The 17,753-nt window shown below is 48.2% G+C and overlaps 5 protein-coding genes across 5 annotated transcripts; 2 read left to right on the plus strand and 3 right to left on the minus strand.

The window, feature by feature from the left end:
* Positions 1–23: 23 nt before the first annotated feature.
* On the plus strand, positions 24–2,628 carry HD556DRAFT_1235282 (microtubule associated protein-domain-containing protein; the record flags this gene model as incomplete). The annotated part of the gene is made up of 5 exons (XM_041297733.1): positions 24–392; positions 443–655; positions 708–1,482; positions 1,537–1,784; positions 1,840–2,628. 5 exons carry the CDS (start codon positions 24–26, stop codon positions 2,626–2,628), a joined length of 2,394 nt encoding a protein of 797 aa, XP_041161366.1.
* Positions 2,629–3,714: 1,086 nt separating this feature from the next.
* HD556DRAFT_1235037 (uncharacterized protein) lies at positions 3,715–4,673 on the plus strand (the record flags this gene model as incomplete). The annotated part of the gene is made up of 2 exons (XM_041297714.1): positions 3,715–4,029; positions 4,086–4,673. 2 exons carry the CDS (start codon positions 3,715–3,717, stop codon positions 4,671–4,673), a joined length of 903 nt encoding a protein of 300 aa, XP_041161367.1.
* Positions 4,674–5,533: 860 nt separating this feature from the next.
* HD556DRAFT_1441949 (uncharacterized protein) lies at positions 5,534–7,120 on the minus strand (the record flags this gene model as incomplete). The annotated part of the gene is made up of 15 exons (XM_041306383.1): positions 5,534–5,717; positions 5,770–5,795; positions 5,849–5,889; positions 5,937–6,050; positions 6,101–6,181; positions 6,231–6,294; positions 6,344–6,404; positions 6,456–6,507; positions 6,558–6,585; positions 6,640–6,668; positions 6,718–6,814; positions 6,862–6,894; positions 6,942–6,961; positions 7,011–7,020; positions 7,082–7,120. The coding sequence occupies 15 exons, from the start codon at positions 7,118–7,120 to the stop codon at positions 5,534–5,536; spliced, it is 879 nt and encodes a 292-aa protein (XP_041161368.1).
* Positions 7,121–7,846: 726 nt separating this feature from the next.
* Positions 7,847–9,426, minus strand: HD556DRAFT_1441950 (uncharacterized protein; the record flags this gene model as incomplete). Its single annotated transcript, XM_041306385.1, has 15 exons — positions 7,847–8,039; positions 8,102–8,127; positions 8,180–8,220; positions 8,268–8,378; positions 8,429–8,555; positions 8,600–8,613; positions 8,668–8,723; positions 8,765–8,822; positions 8,870–8,897; positions 8,952–8,980; positions 9,030–9,126; positions 9,174–9,206; positions 9,254–9,273; positions 9,323–9,332; positions 9,388–9,426. The coding sequence occupies 15 exons, from the start codon at positions 9,424–9,426 to the stop codon at positions 7,847–7,849; spliced, it is 882 nt and encodes a 293-aa protein (XP_041161369.1).
* Positions 9,427–10,571: 1,145 nt separating this feature from the next.
* Positions 10,572–12,509, minus strand: HD556DRAFT_1526523 (uncharacterized protein; the record flags this gene model as incomplete). The annotated part of the gene is made up of 7 exons (XM_041309315.1): positions 10,572–11,272; positions 11,322–11,373; positions 11,501–11,530; positions 11,825–11,893; positions 11,952–12,054; positions 12,140–12,193; positions 12,246–12,509. 7 exons carry the CDS (start codon positions 12,507–12,509, stop codon positions 10,639–10,641), a joined length of 1,206 nt encoding a protein of 401 aa, XP_041161370.1. The 3' UTR covers positions 10,572–10,638.
* Positions 12,510–17,753: the final 5,244 nt, after the last annotated feature.

The raw sequence follows: 17,753 nt of genomic DNA on the forward strand, positions 1-17,753 counted from the left end.
ACATCTCTCACATCGCGCCAAACATGTCCTCATCATCGTCTCTAACGTTAAGCACGCTATTATCAACACTACACACACACCTCAATGCCCAAACCCAACTTTTACCGACACTCCACGTTCAACTTGGCCTACCACAAACCGCCCTGGAAGATGAACTGCAGACATTACAGCATACCCTGACCAAGGCCGTTGAGTCTCAGATAGAGGTGCGGAGGAAACAAGTAGATGATTGGATAGGAAAATGCGAAGGAGTGGAGTCTGGTTGTGCTCGGTATTCGAAAGCGCTGGGTACCCATGCTAAAGTTGCTGGATCGCTCAGTGATCTGAAAGCCGAGAAAGTCTTGCCAAGGAGATATGAAAGCGCCACTGTGTACCAGGAGAAACTAAGACAGGTCAGTCGGATCTTTTGGACGCGTGATCTACTGAGATGATAGTCTCTTAGATCTATCACACGAAACTCGAGCAGCTCACAACGTTGACCAATCGCCTGAACGCCCTCGCACGGACGCTAGGATCCCATTTCTTTCAACAAGATATCTTAACTCCCGCGGTTGCTGCTACTGAGGAACTAGACAACCCTACAGCACTACGAGATGTTATGCCTGAACGTTTTTCCAAACTTGAAAAGGAGCTTGTACGAGGAAAAGGCGAAGTGGTCAGTCAGTATTTCCTTGTTCATCTATATATTGCTGATTGCAGGTTTACAGTTGAAGCGACTAACTCAACTGGGTGAAGTCTTCACCCAGATCGACTGGCTTTACTCAGAATTAGGTATCGATCCTCCCCCACCCACTGTCACGACACCGGTTGCCACCTCATCTTCAACACTTGCCGTACCAAGATATTCTCTGCCACGATCTTCATCCGCAGGTAGTACGCGTCTCAACTCCAGTGCAGATCCATTTGCATCCTCAACTGCCGGACCTTCGACGCCCACTCCTTCATCGATCGGGACATCTGACAACCACATGCTTTGCTCATCGTCCTCTCCCCCACAGCCCTCTATAGCCCTCCCAGAAGTTTCCGAGTTCCCCAACGAAAATGAATACCTCAGGTCACTTGGACGCTTTATCGAGCTACTCGACTCATCACCGCAAGACTCGCCACCTGGAACAATCTTAAACTCGTGTGGTATCGAACCGACGCAGGGCATCTTGGCTTGGGGTGATAGACTGCATGCCGAACTGAATGAACTCAAGAGGCGCCGCGAAGTACACATCCAAGCCATGTATGATCAACTGGAGGCGCTTTGGCGACGCATGGGTGTGGGTGAGGAGGGTATGGATGGTTTTGTCGAGGCGAATCGCGGGACGACGCCTTCTGTGGTCCAAGCGTATGAAGAGGAACTGGAGCGCATGATTGACTTGAAGCGCGAGAGAATGGGCGAGTTTATCGCTAATGCTCGCACAGAAATTGAGAGCCTGTGGGAGGAACTCATGATAGGAGAAGATGAGCGGAATGATTTTGCTGCATTCGCCGATGGTGAGTTTGTTTCTGTCACCCCCTTCCTGGAGTTTAACTGAGGGGATGTCGTAGATGAACATACAGAAGATTTACTGAGCCAGCATGAGCATGAGATCGCCCGCCTGAAAGCGGAAGTGCGGCTCAAGATGCCACTACTGACGTCGATCAAGAAGTACATGGATATTTGTGAGGAAGAGAAGGAGCTAGAGCGTGTAGCTAGCGATCAGACGCGCCTTCTAGGAAGGGGTGGGGGACGAGATCCTGGCAGACTGCTCCGGGAAGAGAAGATGCGAAAGAGGGTTGGGAAAGAGAAGCCCAAGGTTTGTCAATTCCTATTCATGCTCTCGACCTTCCGTCTAATTTTTTTCCGAACAGCTTGAACAACAACTACTGTCATCGCTGCCTACATGGGAACAAACGCACGGACGAGCTTTCCTCGTGCATGGCGAAAGCATGCTCCAATTGTTGATGGAGAATGCATCAGCGAACGAACAGGAGAATCGCAAAAGAACGCCTACTTCTCAATATTCTGCGCAGGCGCTCAATAGGGGGGCTTCGCAAAGCCTGAAGCCCGCCGCAGCCGCCAGCAACGGGGCAAATGTCGCTTCCAAAGGAGGATATGTCCCTGGTAAATCCAACGCATCTCATCACGGCGTGGTAACACCCGCCGTTCGGCCAGGATCATCGACGTCTTCGAATACCCACGGAACTAATAAACGACAGAAACTCATCGATGGCACGCATCGTACCGTAGCACGTCCAGGATCACCCACAAGGGGCCGGACACCCAGCGGCAATTCAGCTCTCCCCCGACCAACCACGCAAAACGCGCCGCATATGCCTTCCCATTCAAAGAACTCGCAGGGGTACGCTGCACTTGGATGGGGCCGCAATCCTTCGACGATGCCACGATCAACATCACATACGAGCGTAACACATCTTAACTCAAGCGTGAGTTCGCACTATCCTTCGAGCGCACGATCGTACAACTCTGCCTCGATGGCGTCCAGTCATTCTAGGGAGTCAGTAGCTAAAAAGACGACGGGTCGTATTCGCAAGGAGAGCTTCAAACCACGGCCGAGTATCGATGGCGGTAGTGGAGGTGCTGTAGGATGGAAGAGCGGGTTTCGGGGGATGAGCGTTGCAGAGGAAGACGGATGCTGAGTACGACCTCGTGCATTCCTTTTTGTCTTTTTTTTATTCTCTTTCAATGACCACTTTCGTTTATCGTTCAATGCAAGCGCGGTTAGCTTGACGGTCTAAATTTACGTTATTTGTGAAGTTATAAACTATGTATACCTTGTTGTACTCTACCTTCCTCGACGGAGCCTTTGACATTTGTTGGGAAAATTCGTTTCGTTCCCGTTATGAATCGTGCATGATGGACTGGCAAATTCTCGGGGCAAGCGGTGGATAGAATGTGTGTACCATGATACTTATCGGTTTACTCAATTTTATGTAAACTTTCAGGTACCCAATGCCCATGAGCCCCGCCGCCGGGATGGCGCTCAGTGGTCACTCAGCGCCAATAGGGTTACTAAAGGTTTGATTCTCTTCAAGGCATCGACGACGTCGCATCGTAACACTCACAACAGGTCTACGTGTATTTTTGACGTTCCGTGGGTCAGACCAGTCATACGTGAATAGGTTCGAACTTTCTCCTGCGGCGGCTAGGGAATATCAGATTCGCAATCACGCCAAGCAAGCTTGTTTCATACTAGTACAGCCCAAGATTGATCATGTGCGGCGTACAGTGGGCGCAAACAGTGATCGTCGCACCCCTCTATTGGGTGCTCTTTTGAGTCTTATCTATCAAGCGCTCTCTTGCTTTTTCACTTCTCATCACTCCCACAATCCACAATGTCTACCTTGCGAAATGCGCCAACTGGTACACGTCAGGCATACCCTTTTCGCCCTCCCAGAGCAACAGAGTCCTCACAACCTGACAACTCCTTCATCCTCAAAGACCTTGGGGACAAGGTAGCCAAGTTTGAACGGAGCACGGATACTCTTAGTCCTGTGGAAGTTACAAACGTCAAGCCCATCGCTTCATACTCGTGGATCGAGGCTGCAACCCCAACAATTGCTGTCCCTGGTAAGCATATAGTCAATGTCTGAGTAAGATCAAGTTGATCAGTGACCTGCTGATGTCACACAGGTTCTCCCAGAGTCTGGTTCACAGGCCCCCAACGTGTCCCGGCTGACTCTGGAACACGCTTTGTGGATCAGAATGCATTCTACATGCGAAAAATGTCTCCCCTCATTCCCCTATTCGCAGCCATCGATGACATGAATCCTAGTTTCAACTTCAAGCAGTTCGACCTCATCACAGACCGCAATAACCTTCGCAAGCTTCTCCGCTGGGCTAGTGGCTCACCGGATGAGAAAGACTTTCGTATCGATATCGATGTAGCGGGCACAACGTGCTTGTTCACACGCCTTGAGGCACAGAACACGGACATCGTACAAGGCTTTATGGGGTATGGACATGAGTACGAGAAAGCGGCCACGAGAGTCACTCGCGGCTGCGAGAGAGCTACTGGTCATCACCGGATGATTTCCATCGTAAGATACTTGCATTCTCGGTGGCGTCACTTATCGCAACATGTCGTATTTGACAGGACATTGGTGAACTGAAGGTTCTCCTTCGTTTCACGATTGAGGCATGCACCTCTTCCACCAATGACACCAACGAGGAGGACGACCTCCTAGCAGCCTTCTCAGGCCTGGGTATTGGCGGAGCGTCTGTCTCTAGCAGCCGGGACACTAAGAAGCCTCAAGCCACGGTGCCAACCGTTCGTGGCGTGACGATCAGACAAACAACTCCACGCAAAGTTGTCCCGCAAGCCTCTCTCATCGAGCTCAAAACACGCGCTGCCCGCCGAGAGATCGACTGGGCAGAAGTTTATCCACAGCTCTATCTTTCTCAGACAGCATTCCTGTATATCGCGAAGCACGAACGCGGCAGCTTCAACACCCTGGAAAAAGTAGAGCTTGGCTCGAAGAGCATGCAGACTCATGCCCGCCATACTCAGCAGGGTGTTGCGAAGTTGAAACTCGTGCTTCAGGATATTTTGGATGCTGTGAAAAAGGAAGATGTGGGGGTAGGCTTGAGTTTGGTGGCAAAGGATGGCAAGTTGGCATTGTACAAGCGCCATGAGGGGACTGGAAAAGGACCGGGAAAAGATATCACAGACAAATTCAATTGATGTGGGATTACTATCCTGGTAAGTATCAAGTGGTACCAAAGCGACCCTTCGACAACTCGCGGTGTAGGATATGACTGAAGTGATACTTTGGTAGTATTGTGATCGAATGTGGAAGACGTACTTTTTGCTGCACACAGGATTGATGTAATGTCATTCAGTGGCTTGTCCATGTAAGCATTCAGTGTGCAAGATTATTGAGTTGAATGTTGACCGCTGGAAACTCACGTGGCCGACGCTGAGGAACACTGCCAGTGAGAGGCAGCTTCATCATGGCAAGGGGTCTCCTTGCCATGACCAATTTTCCCACTGAGAAACGACAGACGAACGGCACAGAACTGCGTTCTTGATGCGGACGAGGACGCGACGGATACCGGCTAACTTGAACTCTGGCGCATCTTCATCATGATTGATAGAATATATTCTATATTTGCTCTACAGGAAGGAAATGTCCGCCCTCTCGTCTCCTAGGCTATTCACAGCCATGGGCGATGCTATGTAGCTTCGCAACAATTCGATTTCATCGCAGATCGCAATAGCCCTCACAAGCTTCTCCACTACTCATCGGATGAGAAAGACTTCTGCAATACGTGTTCACTCCGAGTCATACGAGAGACGTACATATGTACAACCGAGTTCAATACCGGGGGCAGGCTGTACGTATAGGATGTCAAACCCTACTAAATAGCAGTAAATCAGGATTGATTTTTTTCTAGTAAGACTTCCTCGTCAATGTGTTTGTTAGCACAGAGAACGCATATACCTAGGTAGCAGAGTAGCTCATCACTAATTACAAAAGACGCGGAAAATATAAGCTCAAATGACAAGCACTATCTGCGTGACTCACAGAACTATCAGCAGGACTAGGCTTCATCTGGCTCGACAGCTGTCACACCGCCTCCAGGCCGCGCTTGGAACTCATGTGAACGGGATAGTAATTCCACTGAATTCGTCGATTGGTCAGTGAGCAAGTGTGGTTTCTCCCTGCTCATTTGAAGATTGAATAATATTCGAGAAGCAAGAACACTGTGCGCAACAATCTGAGGTCTGAAATGAGGAATGTGAGCTTTCGACAACATATATCCTTGACCTGACTGACGTGTTTAGAATCTCGGTGTCCGAGAGCTAGGGGGTCACCTCAGTTCTTCGAGGCCAATGAAAACAAAGAAAGAACTCACAGGCAACACAACGGTAACGATCATATTGAGTGTAGATATCACTACAAAGTTGTCAGCATTAAATCATCAATAATAATGGCGGTAATACTCATGATGCAGATCATGTAGAGCAGTCCATCACGATAGATGCTCTTCACCAGCGCACTACTGTGAGAACCCAGATAGTGTCGATATCTCAAAAATACGGTGATGGACATGAGAACTAGAAGTGAACTATCAAGTGGGGAATTTCAAATCAAATGGTCGTCTCACCTATCTCGAAGAACATCAAGAGTCCATAAGGGAGGGCACTACTAATTCTAAGAGACCCCACAAAAGCACAAGGCGGGGTGACTGAAAGGATATGAATACAAAGACTAAAGAGTGAACCTTGAGACCTCACCTGGGCCCGGGATATCCAGATTGATGGGGGCAGCACTTAGAACCACAGACCCCAGCAAGATAACCTGCGCATACAGGTCAGTGGCGCACAGTGAAATAGATGTATCGTTGTACCAAACCAAAGGAGAGAAGAAAGATAAGATAAGCCTTTTTATTGCCAGAGAAGGCGTAGACCCTGACAATCAATAAACCTATTGCGCGAGTGTAAATGCATGCTGTAACATACATAGTATGCGAAAGCCAACCTTCCGCGGCAATGATCCCCAAGAAATGTATGCCTGCGAAATATCGTTGCCAAGTCATATCGTGAGCTAGTATGTGGACCAACCATTTACAGCGTCATTAAAAGGTATGCACTATATGTTGTTGTGAGTCGCATTTGGCGCTGCACAGATCAAAGGTGTACTCACATCTTGCGTGCCCCATGTCTTGATAGCGGCTGGTTAGGATTCAGCTTTTGTATAGTAGCGCACACCAGCGTATCTTACAGTACGAGGTCATAAGCGCACCAGCAAAAGGTGCATATCGTGAAATTGTGAAGGCGGTCCGAACTATTCCCCACTTCCGCCCCCAGGTCCATTGGACCTACAAGAAACATTAGCACCAATGTACGAGTGGTTAATTCGTCTGACTTCGGAGTGTAAGGTGACAAAGTAGTCATAAATCTGAACATACATCAGAGCTGTAATAAGACTGAAGCGGCCCGACTTACTAGGATTGCTGATGCAGCGACTTTGGAGAGTTGTGAATAACGATATGATTGATACCAGCCCGACCTTACCGTTAGTATACTTGAATAGTAATAGTTGGAGAGATTAGAGAAAGGCTGGGCAAAAAGTATGGTTGGATTACCTTGGCCAACTGCAAACCGAAGGTGTCCGGGACTGACATTTTCAAGTGGGATAGTGGATGAATGGAAGTCTACAGCAAGCAGATGTCAATAAGTACTGCAGTGTATACTTGCAGATCACGGCTGTGACCATCAACGTATCGAGGACTGTGAGTGTGCAGTGACCTAGAGCGCTCGGCATTCAGATCTCGGATTGGTGGCTTGATGATCACGATGTCATGATGCATGGATTATAATAGTCGCACTGTGTGATCGGAGCACACGGGTTCGACTTGACATGTGACATGATAAGCCTGCCAGTCGTTTTACTTGGCAAAAATTTAAAACTCAAATTTAGCACCCGTAGCACTAGGTGTACGTACTACGTACCACCATCTGAGTGTGGCGACGCACAAAAAGCAGGTTTTGGAGCGTTGGATTTGGTGTGGTTCGAGTCGTGCTCACGTACAGGGCGGGACTGTACCTCAATCGTACTTTTCGTCGATGGAGAGGCGCCGTAGAGCCGAGCCTGGGCTATGTTATCGTGACAACATCTGGAGTCCCAGGGTAGGCTTTACATATAGGGATGTTGACATGGGGTCTCAAACCTAAATAACAACAAATCAAAAAATACTTCCTCATGTTTGTTAGCACAGGGAACACATACACCTAAGTAGTAGAGTAGCTCGCCACTAAAATCCGAAAGACGCGGAAAATGCAAGCTGAAATGGGTGAGGATAGTCAGGAAGCTCAAATAACAAGCGCCATCTGTATGGCTCGCAGAACTATCAGTAGGTCTGAGCTTCATCTGGCTGGCTAGCTGTCTCACTGCCTCCAGGTCGCGCTTTGAATGTATGTAGACGGGATAGTAATTCCATTGAGGTCGCCGATCGGTCGGCGAGCCAGGGTGGTTGCTCCATGCTCACTTGAAGATTGAACAGTATTCGAGAAGCAAGAACACTGTGCGCAACAATCTGAGGTCTAGAATGAGGAATGTGAGCTTTCGACAACATATATCCACCTATATAATTGAGCGGACTAACGCGTTTAGCGTTTCGCTGTAAGAGAGCTAGGAAGTCTACTCAGTTCTTGAGGTCAACAAAAATAAAGAAAGAACTTACAGGCAACACAGCGATAATGATCACATTGACCATAGATATCACTACAGAGATGTCAGCGCGAAATTAATAGTAACAATGATGTTAATACTCATGATGCAGAACATGTAGAGTAGTCCGTCACGATAGATGCTCCTCACCAGCGCGCTATGAGAACCTAGATAGTGTCGATATCTCAGAAATACAGTGGTGGACATGAGAACTAAAAGTGAATTATCAAGTGGGGAATTTTGAATAGAATAGCCGCCTCACCTATCTCGAAAAACATCAAGAGTCCATATCCGAGGGCACTGCTACGAGCCCCTTCCAACACGCAAGGGGGGCCGACTGAAAGGAGATGAATATTAAGACTAAGAAGCGAGCTTCGAGACCTTGCCTCCTGGGATGTTCAAATTGATGGGGACAGCACTTCGAATCACACACATCACCAAGATGGCCTGCGCATACAAGTCAGCGGTGCACAGTGGGATAGAGATGTTGTTGTACCAAACCAAAGGAGAGAAGAATGATAAGATAAGCCTTTTTATTGCCAGAGAAGGCGTAGACCCTGAAAATCAATAGACCTGTTGTGCGAGCATAAATGCGTACTTTAACGTGAAATGCGAAAACCAACCTTCCGAGGCAAGGATGCCCAAGAAGTGTATGCCTGCGAAATGTCATCGCCAAGTCATGTCATGAGCTATGTGGACCAACCATTTATAGCATCGTTAAAAGGTGCGCACTATATGTTGATGTGAGTTGCAATTGGTGCTGCACAAATCAAAGGTGCACTCACATCTTGCGTGCCCCATGTCTTGATAGCGGCTGGTCAGGAATCAGCTTTTGCGTAGTAGCGCGCACCGGCGTATCTTACCGTACGAGGTCATGAGCGCACCAGCAAAAGGTGCATATCGTGAAATCGTGAAGGTAGTCCGGATGATTCCCCACTTCCGTCCCCGAGTCCATCGGACCTACAAGAAATATCAGCACCAAGGTATGAGTGGCTGATTATTCTGACTTCAGAATGTAAGGTGACAAAGTAGTCATAAATCTGGTCATATATCAGAGCAATAATGAGACTGAAGAGACGCAACTTACTAGGATTGCTGATGCAGCGACTTTGGAGAATCGTAAATAACGATAAGATTGTTACCAGCCCGACCTTACCGTTAGTGTACTTGAATAGTTGGAGAGATTAGAGAAAGGTTGCTCAAAAAGTACGATTGGATTACCTTGGCTAACTGTAAACCGAAAGTGTCTGGGGCTGACATTCTCGAGCGGCACAATGGGTAAATGGAGGTCTGCAGCAAGCAGTTGCCAATAAGTCATCAGTGAATTCATGAGTCCTTGAAATTGTAGCCGTCGCAGCTGTAGGATGATGTAATTCTGCTCCTACCGAATATGACTATGCATACCACGAGAAATTTGACTTGATCATACTTAGCCATGGATGGTCACTAACATAGACTCGCTAGATGAGACCGTAACAAAATCATAACAAGCTACCTTCGCAGCCGCCAACGGACGTAAGTGTAATGGTGTCCGTGTTATTAAACATTTTCACTTGCAAGCATTTATGTTTCATGTTAAAAGATTATTTAAGACTTTCTGCAGGACAATGGCTTTAGCCCTTGACATCACATAGAGATTGACCTGACAGTTGGCAACAAAATTATGATACGCTGATTTCACAGCCAGCAACGGACCGAAGCTCACTAGCGTTGGTGTCGTTGATCATTCTCAGTTCCCATCAAATATTACCTTGATTCTAATGTTATCCAAGGCTTTCCACAGGACAATGGCCTTAACCTTTGACAGCAAATATAGTTTGGCCTGGTGGTTCATGGCAGAGTTGCGACATACCGCCGGTGCGGCCAACGAGGGATGAAAGCTCACTAGCGTTGATGCTGTTAGTCGTTCTCAGTTCTCACCAAATATTACCTCGATTTTAATGTTATCTGTGACTTTCTGAGAGATAATGGCTTTAGCACCAGTCAAAAACTATAGTTTAGCCTGGCGATTTATGGCAGAGTTGCGACATACCGCCGTTACAGACAGTAAGGGATGAAAGCTCACTACCATGAATATTGTTCATCTTTCTCAAATTGTAGGTGTCTTGAGGCGCAGCGGGTGTGCTATGCAGACACCTGAATTAGTAAGTTAACAACTGGAATCAATTCGCGACAGTCACTAAACTCGTCCAAATGGTCTTCGGACAATCTGTGCTAATATTGAGGCGATATGTGTCACATTGAACAAGAAGTTAAAGAACCCAGATGGTCAGTTACTCAAAGGCGGTATACGAGTCCTCATCAAACTAAGAGATCCAGTGAAACCAATTTCAAAGCACGAATCAATCGAGGGGCACTTCCTTCCAATTTTCCTCATCCTCTGGGAGTATCTGCGCTGACGACATTAGTGATGTTCCGGCCCGGCTTGGGCTCAAAGCCCCGGCTTAGGCTCGGCCTGGGGGGGGCTTAGGCTCACCAGATTTCAAGCCTGAGCCGTGAGCCCAAGCCGGCCCAAAGCCGGGGCTTAGGCCCATGCAAGCCGCGGCCCAAACCGATGTCCGAGCTCCACCATGCTGTTCCCAACACCACGAACACCATGCGCAAACGCCCAGCACACGTCAGCAACTGCTGACGTGGCTCAGACGAATACGGACGATGGACGAGAGCAGGTGAAGGGAAGAAGACAAGGAGGAGAACGTTCGGACAGGGATGGAAGGGTGTGTGGAGGAGTGGCGTAAGAAGTGATATAGGCCGGAAGACAGCTGTTGAACTCGGAAGGTTGTCCGACCCAGTCGAGGATGGTGATGTCTGTAGGTGGACATGGACACTGAAGATACCAAATAATGAATACGCGACGACTTCTTGCAATGTGGTGACGCGAGATGACGCCCATTGAAGTCTCCGTCGAGCGTCGCTCATCCCAGGATGAAAGGAGATCAGACGTGCGTATGTAGTTGAAGTTGAGAGGAATCGCTGTCGACGTCCAAACCCTCCGAGTCGAACGTTGCCGATGAGACCGAAGGCGAGGAATGACATGGTGAATAGATCGTCCGAGCGCAAGGGAAAAGAGGCGCAGGGACGAGAGATGTGACGTTGGGGCCGAAATCTTCCAAGTATCAATGTTTCGTTTCAATATAGATTAGAAAAGGACTTACCGTATAAAAGGCAGCATCCAGCCACCCGAGCGTCTCAGTTCTGACCAAGATACTGAGACGTGAGTTAGCTTTTACTTTACACTTCGAGTAGCCGTACTGATGTGACGTAGGAGACTTACCTGTTAGGTACATACGTCGTCAATAAAGAGTTCTGACCAAGATACTGAGATGAGACTTACCTGTTAGATCCTGCTGCGCCTTTACGAGTTCTAGAATCGCGTCATAGTAAGAGTCAGTAATGAGAAAATGCCAAACACATACTTGTGGGGCGTGACCACTGACGTGACAAGGTGTCATATACTCTATGTACCAAAGCCGCGGCTTGGGCCGCCGGCTTAGGCTTTTCTAAATTCAAGCCCAGGCCTAAGCCCTGCTCAGGCCGTGACTTAGGCCTGGGCTAGGCCCGGCCTATTTGGGCCCGGCTTGGGCCGGCCCAGGGCTTCAAGCCGGGCCTTGCACATCACTAGACGACATGTATAGTGCACCTAAAGCTGTTTGCTTACGCTCCTCCTGAGTAGTCTTTTCTGTACTATTCTGTCCGCGTTGGGACGCTTTGAGATCAAATTCGAGAGCTATAGATTGCGTTTATTAATTGGTGGCGATTCATAATGACGATGATAATTTGCTCACTTATTGGATCCGTCCAATCGATAACTTCTTCGAATAGGGGAGCATGTGGAGCAGCACCCTCTCCCCAATCCAGATCGCGCAAACTGTGAGCAGTATGGATATTCTATGTGAACAAAATACACAAAGGTATTTGTGACATCAATATAAGTACTGTACACCAGCATAAAAAACGAGAGTAGAATGCTGACATTAACAGGGTCATCATCGTACACAGCTCGTTCTATCAGCCGGATCGATTCTAGCTAACCATCAGGAGCCCAAGCCAGATTTTCTCTTTGTTCTTCCAGAAGTCACCAGGGGCGGCGTAATCGTCATCGAAGCTGGTGGGGGTGTGGCCGTTACTGGAGAGTCCCTACGCCCTTTACCCATCGACTTCAATGCCTCCTGGAACGGATCGATCGACGATGGTTGCGCAACATTGAGATCAGGCTCCTTCTTGACAGGCGCCGGGCTTTCTTGAAGCTTGGTCATTTGGCTTTCGGTTTCGGCGCAGAAATGAAATGAGAAATCGGAACAAGCATCTTTGACGGCGAGAACAGGTTTCGTCTCTTTCTTCATGGCTGTTGGCTTTGACGCGGAAGCAGTAGTAGGCACTATAGCGGCCTTCTTGACAGGTGGTGGCGGTTTTGCTAATGTAGTAGGCAGGAATAGTGTAAATAAGTATGGAAACGTGGCACTTCATATGCTCACCTCATCACGAAAGATGACGGAAGATCGATCCCAATCTAATGCTTCACTTCAGCACGAGAAGCTCTGACGAACTTGTCACAACGCACCTTGTCGTAGCTAGATACCTGCCATTCGGGGAGGACTGTACTAAGTGGCGGACAAGGACAGCGTGCATGGAGAGGCCTTGTACAGGCTCTAGGCTTTAAGTTTTGGTATTAAAGCCTGAGTGGCTCGCGGTCCTCGAATGGTGTTTAAATCCACGGACGAGGGCCGGGTCGCGTCTACCGTAATCCCCATCACCTTCAAGACTGCCAGCCAATGACCCGCTTGTGAGTCTCTTGCCATCTGGGGAGAGGCACAATGATCTCACCGTATATTCGTGCTTCTCCAGTAAACTAAATACTTGCTGCTCGAGTCAGTCTACCGTGACATCTCTAATGCGAGATCGCACCTGAAATCGAATACAACGACCAAGGACGACAGAAGAACAAAGAGAGATGTGACAAAATACGTGAGGTGGGAGGACGAAACGCACAAGACTCGGATGTGTCTCAGATGGTCTTTGACAAAAAAGGTAAATAATTCACGCACACACTGGCAGATGCCTGGACGTTTAGAGGCTACAGAACTTCTCTCGTTTGAAAACCAAACACGATTTATGAATTCTAAGATATACTGAAGAAAGTCATGCGTTCACCGATGGCTACACGTCTGGTCCGTCAGCCAATCGTTATCCCAGCGCCGGATACCTAGTAGCTATAGTGAAATGACTTGGATATCAAAACGAGAGGTTATCAAACATTTCCTCAATTTCCCCGTCAAACTCAGAGCCGTCAGGATCTTCGTCATCTCCAAGTTCCTCTTCCCCTACTTCATCACATTCGTCTTCTGACTCGGACTCACCAATTTGGTCGTCATCCAAGTCCATCTGTTCGTCATCTGAGCCATCGTCTTCCTTGTAGTCCTTACCGTTGCTTCCGCCTTCATCCACATCCATAGCCTCCGATTTTTCAGGCGTCATTGACTCGCCGGGGGCAAAACAGTCTCTAATGATTCTCCGTAAAGCCACTGGGTGGCCTACACCTAAGTGAGTATAACGCAGGAACATATCGCGATCAACAAAACTAATTTTGACAGATCAGAATCATTCGATGCTAAGCCACAAGACATACTGCACTTACATCCCAACGTAATAGGCTTCCCAGTCATCTAGTTCGCCCTCGGCACGTGCTAACGATTTTCCATAGCGAAGTGAAGTTACACTGCGTTTACAAGTGAATGCAGGAATTAGGTGAGCTCCTCGTATCACTTGTCCGGGATCAAGAAATCCGAACGCATCACAGTCCGACTCCTCCACAAATGCTACTTTGGGAAGACGGGCACGTTGCATGCCTGACCGATAGTCTGAAGATATTAACGGCGCGAGCCACCTGACATGGAGGACCTCGAGGTGCTGTTTCTGGGCAGAACCGACACCTTCGAGCCAGGTGTCCATGTGATAAATCCCTAGTACACGAGCGTACCAGTATGGGTGGGAAGGCGAGGTTTCTCCTGAAAGCACCATAACATCAGCATGAGTGTTGGGGTTGATAGTGTCGTATTCGCACCTCATATCGTAAGTTGTATAGTGTACCTGCATCGTCTGGACGGAGTAGACTGTATTGTTAGGGATTATGACTGAGTTATGTTCCTCATTCGTGAATATATGGTCGCAATGATCGATGGATAATTTCTTCAGCCTATACAAAATATGGTCCTTCAATTTTGGGATGAAGTTCTAGAAGCCATCGTGATCAGACTGGCAGCCGACTGAACCAAAGCGCTAGTGTTACCTTAGTAGCAGCATCACCATCGTGTTCCCGGAGGAATGCAAACAAAGACATTGGGTTATTTCGGTTGCTTGCGATAAAATGATGGTCATTGGACGGCAATAGAGCAGGAGAGTCGGCCGGTGAGTGGATGTTTGAGGGAGAGATACCTGCTGCCTCTGCGACTCGCCGTAGTACGCGGCGGCGGCGTTCATGCTTCGCTAGTTGGGCCGAAGTATCCAGCTTGCTAGTGAGCGGATAGAATGCTTTTAAAGCTCTATGTGCTAGCTCCCCCTAACAAATAACACAACTTCAGAATCACACTTGAGGGAAGACACAAGACTTACTATCTGAGTAGTAAATGAATCTGTGGTACCAAAGAGTTTGATGGTTCGCACGTAGTCTCCCATAGCGTGAAACTTATAGGTACTCAAATTAAATCTTTTTACCTTCGGTCCAGTTGGTTCTGAAGAAGTAGCATTAAGTCCACCATGCTGAGCGAATCTTCGTCGGCGAGCTGCCTTCTCCTTCGGTAATTCCACCGTGTCAAAAGCAGCGCAGGTAAAATCACGGAACTTTCGCAACTGCTTGGAGAGATTTTTGAATGTTTCTTCAAAAAAACCCAGGGTCAACTCTGAATGAACTCTTAACTTAGCGAGTGCGTGCCATTGGGTGAATCTGTATAAGAGAGACTGTATAATCATGTCATGACTAGCAGGAAATAGCCCTTCGAACACAGGTATTGCACACTGAAGAAGGGCCATCAGCAATCTAGAGAGAATAGTCAAGTAAGCGTCATGAAACCTGCAACATGTCTTCGAAATCTCGCGCCGCTAGTCTCTTCATCTCGGATGTGTTATTTGCAAACATCCGAATTACCCCATTACCGAAAGTTGGAACTAAATGAAATCTATGATCGGAAAGAGGTTGTTAGTTGTCATGGTGACTATGTATCAAACTGCACCTACCTTGTGTCTAGAGTTGCAATTAGTTGATTCCCCCCCGGAAGCGCATAAAGAATCCTGACGAGGTGGGTGAATAGGGCCTTCCAGGTACCCAGCTCGCACTCGTGCATAAAATCTACAACGAGCATACGAAATGGGTCAAGGCCCAATGCTCCGAGCTTCTCGACGAATGTATTCTGCGAGTTACTCATCTGAGCTAGTATGAGAAAGCAACAGACAATTTGCACTTACCAGGATAGGTACCCATGAGCCTTCTCCTAGTGCCTCGTCAACTTTTACACCATCCACCGTGTTACCCCCATTGTAGATGTATTCTCGTGCCCTGACAATGTTAGATGAGACATAGATCCGAAGATTGGTTATACGGCTCTTCATGTCTTTGAGGAGGCCTAGAGAAGGAAATAGGCTTTTTGGCGTGAGACAACGGGGGCATGGGCATGAGCCCATGTCCTTAATAGTGGCGATCAAAACCCTGAAACTTGTTGAGCGATTTAACGATGCTTGTAGACAGGACATACTTTTCAGGATAATCAGCCGAGTATGTAAGTATACGAGGAAATATCCTCCGTAACACACCGTCAGCGCACTTCAACACGATGCCATGACGGTATGCACGGATAAAGTCTTGATCTAGAAGGGTACCCCAGCACGCGTGAAACAATTCACAGCGACAGTGAGTGTGAAGGGCGGCCATGCCGCTTTTGGATATGCGAGGCAGGCTGCTCAGCACATCCTTGACCTTATCAGGCAGCTGACAGGCGATCATTGGACAGAGACTCTTACAAGTATAGTAGCACTCACCGACGGTAGAAATCCCACAAGGTGACATGCGCCGGACTTTGGTGCAGAGCGAGCGTACTTAGTCAGATTCCCGAAGTACATATAGAGGGGCCAGGCTTTTGCCGTTCCGAAGTTTGCCAGATGCGTGGCATCTGAAAAAAACATGAGGCCAGCAATCACACGTTCTAATTTACATCCAGGCTCCATTGGAAGCTTTTGTAGGTCGTCCTGAGCATCCAACCAAGAGTCAGAGGTATATAACTCGTCGAATACTCGCTCTTGATGGTCGTCCAATGGATCCTTCCATAAGCGCCTGAAAGGTGACAAGTGAAACGCGCTCGCTTGAATGTCCGTAAATGCTGATCGGATTACTTCAAGGAGGGGGCGAAAATGGAATCCTGGAACCGAAAATGGTCTTGCCTCGTCGTCCTTCGATTTTGTAGGAATATTGATGGTGACGTCGGCCTGTATCCAGTCATCTGGAAACTCGATCTTGCTCTTGCTAGGGTCTAGAAGATTGTCTAACTCTCGCAAACTACCCCTCACCGAAAAGTCTTCCAAGTGCTTTAAGTCGAAATCTTGCGCCAGCATCACTTCTTTGACAAGACGGGCAACTTCAGTCTCAGATTTTTTGTTGCTGCCAGAATTCATCCATGACATGAGTCGATAGACAGTCATGTTAGGGAAAGGGTATGGAGGCGGGAAGATGCCCGAATCAGTCTCTTGCGGAGCTATTGGACACGTGGTTGAAAGTAGCGAGGACGGGACAAATCTATCCGGCTCGAAGGATGGGCGACGAGGGTAGAGTCGAGAAAGTCCAAGAGAATTGAAGGTAGTCTGAAGCGTATCTCGTAACGTCAACAGAACTCTGCGGAGTCTGGATTGAGGTGGGGGGGCTGGGTTTCGAGAAAGCGGAACATCGTTATTTTCCAAGTCACTGAGGTCGCCGTCAGAAAGAGGAACATTCTCAAAACATCGAGGTATTCGTCTCAGAGGCCCGTGCAAAAGTTGTTCTGATCAAGGGCAGTTATCAGTCAGCCGACTTAAATAACTGAAAGCACACAACATACCTGAAGCATCGGTACTGAGTGTGTTGTCGCCAGTTTCAAACTGCTGCTGCTGCTGCGACCGCAGCTCCGAGTCTGACTTGGGTTGGTTGTGATCAGTACCCGCCGAGCCGATAGTAGCCATGCCAGCCTCGATCTGGCCACCACCCGATGATCTGCGGCCAGGGCACGGAATGATATGTTTTGAGCGGACACTCCCCACTTGCTGAATGGGCGATATCTTCTAAAAATCCATTTGAGCTGTCATGACGTCTAGCCATCCGAGTCCTCGGATGCCACTGGCTGTGGCATATATAGAAAATGCGGCTCACCGAAGAACTGCCCAAGCTCCGTTTTGTTACTGCTGGAAGTTGTACCAGGTTTACTAAAGCCGCCTCTTTTGCCCTCTCCTGTCTTTTCTGGCAGCTGGCGATACTGGACTTGCGGAAGAGTTTGCAGGTTGCACGATGTCTATAAAGCCCGCGACTATCGCCAGTTACTTTCTCCCAAGTGCAGCCTGGCGCGTTGCAAGAT

Source organism: Suillus plorans (genome assembly GCF_016647745.1).
Source record: "Suillus plorans strain S12 chromosome Unknown HD556scaffold_21, whole genome shotgun sequence".
Classification (NCBI taxonomy): Eukaryota; Fungi; Basidiomycota; class Agaricomycetes; order Boletales; family Suillaceae; genus Suillus; species Suillus plorans.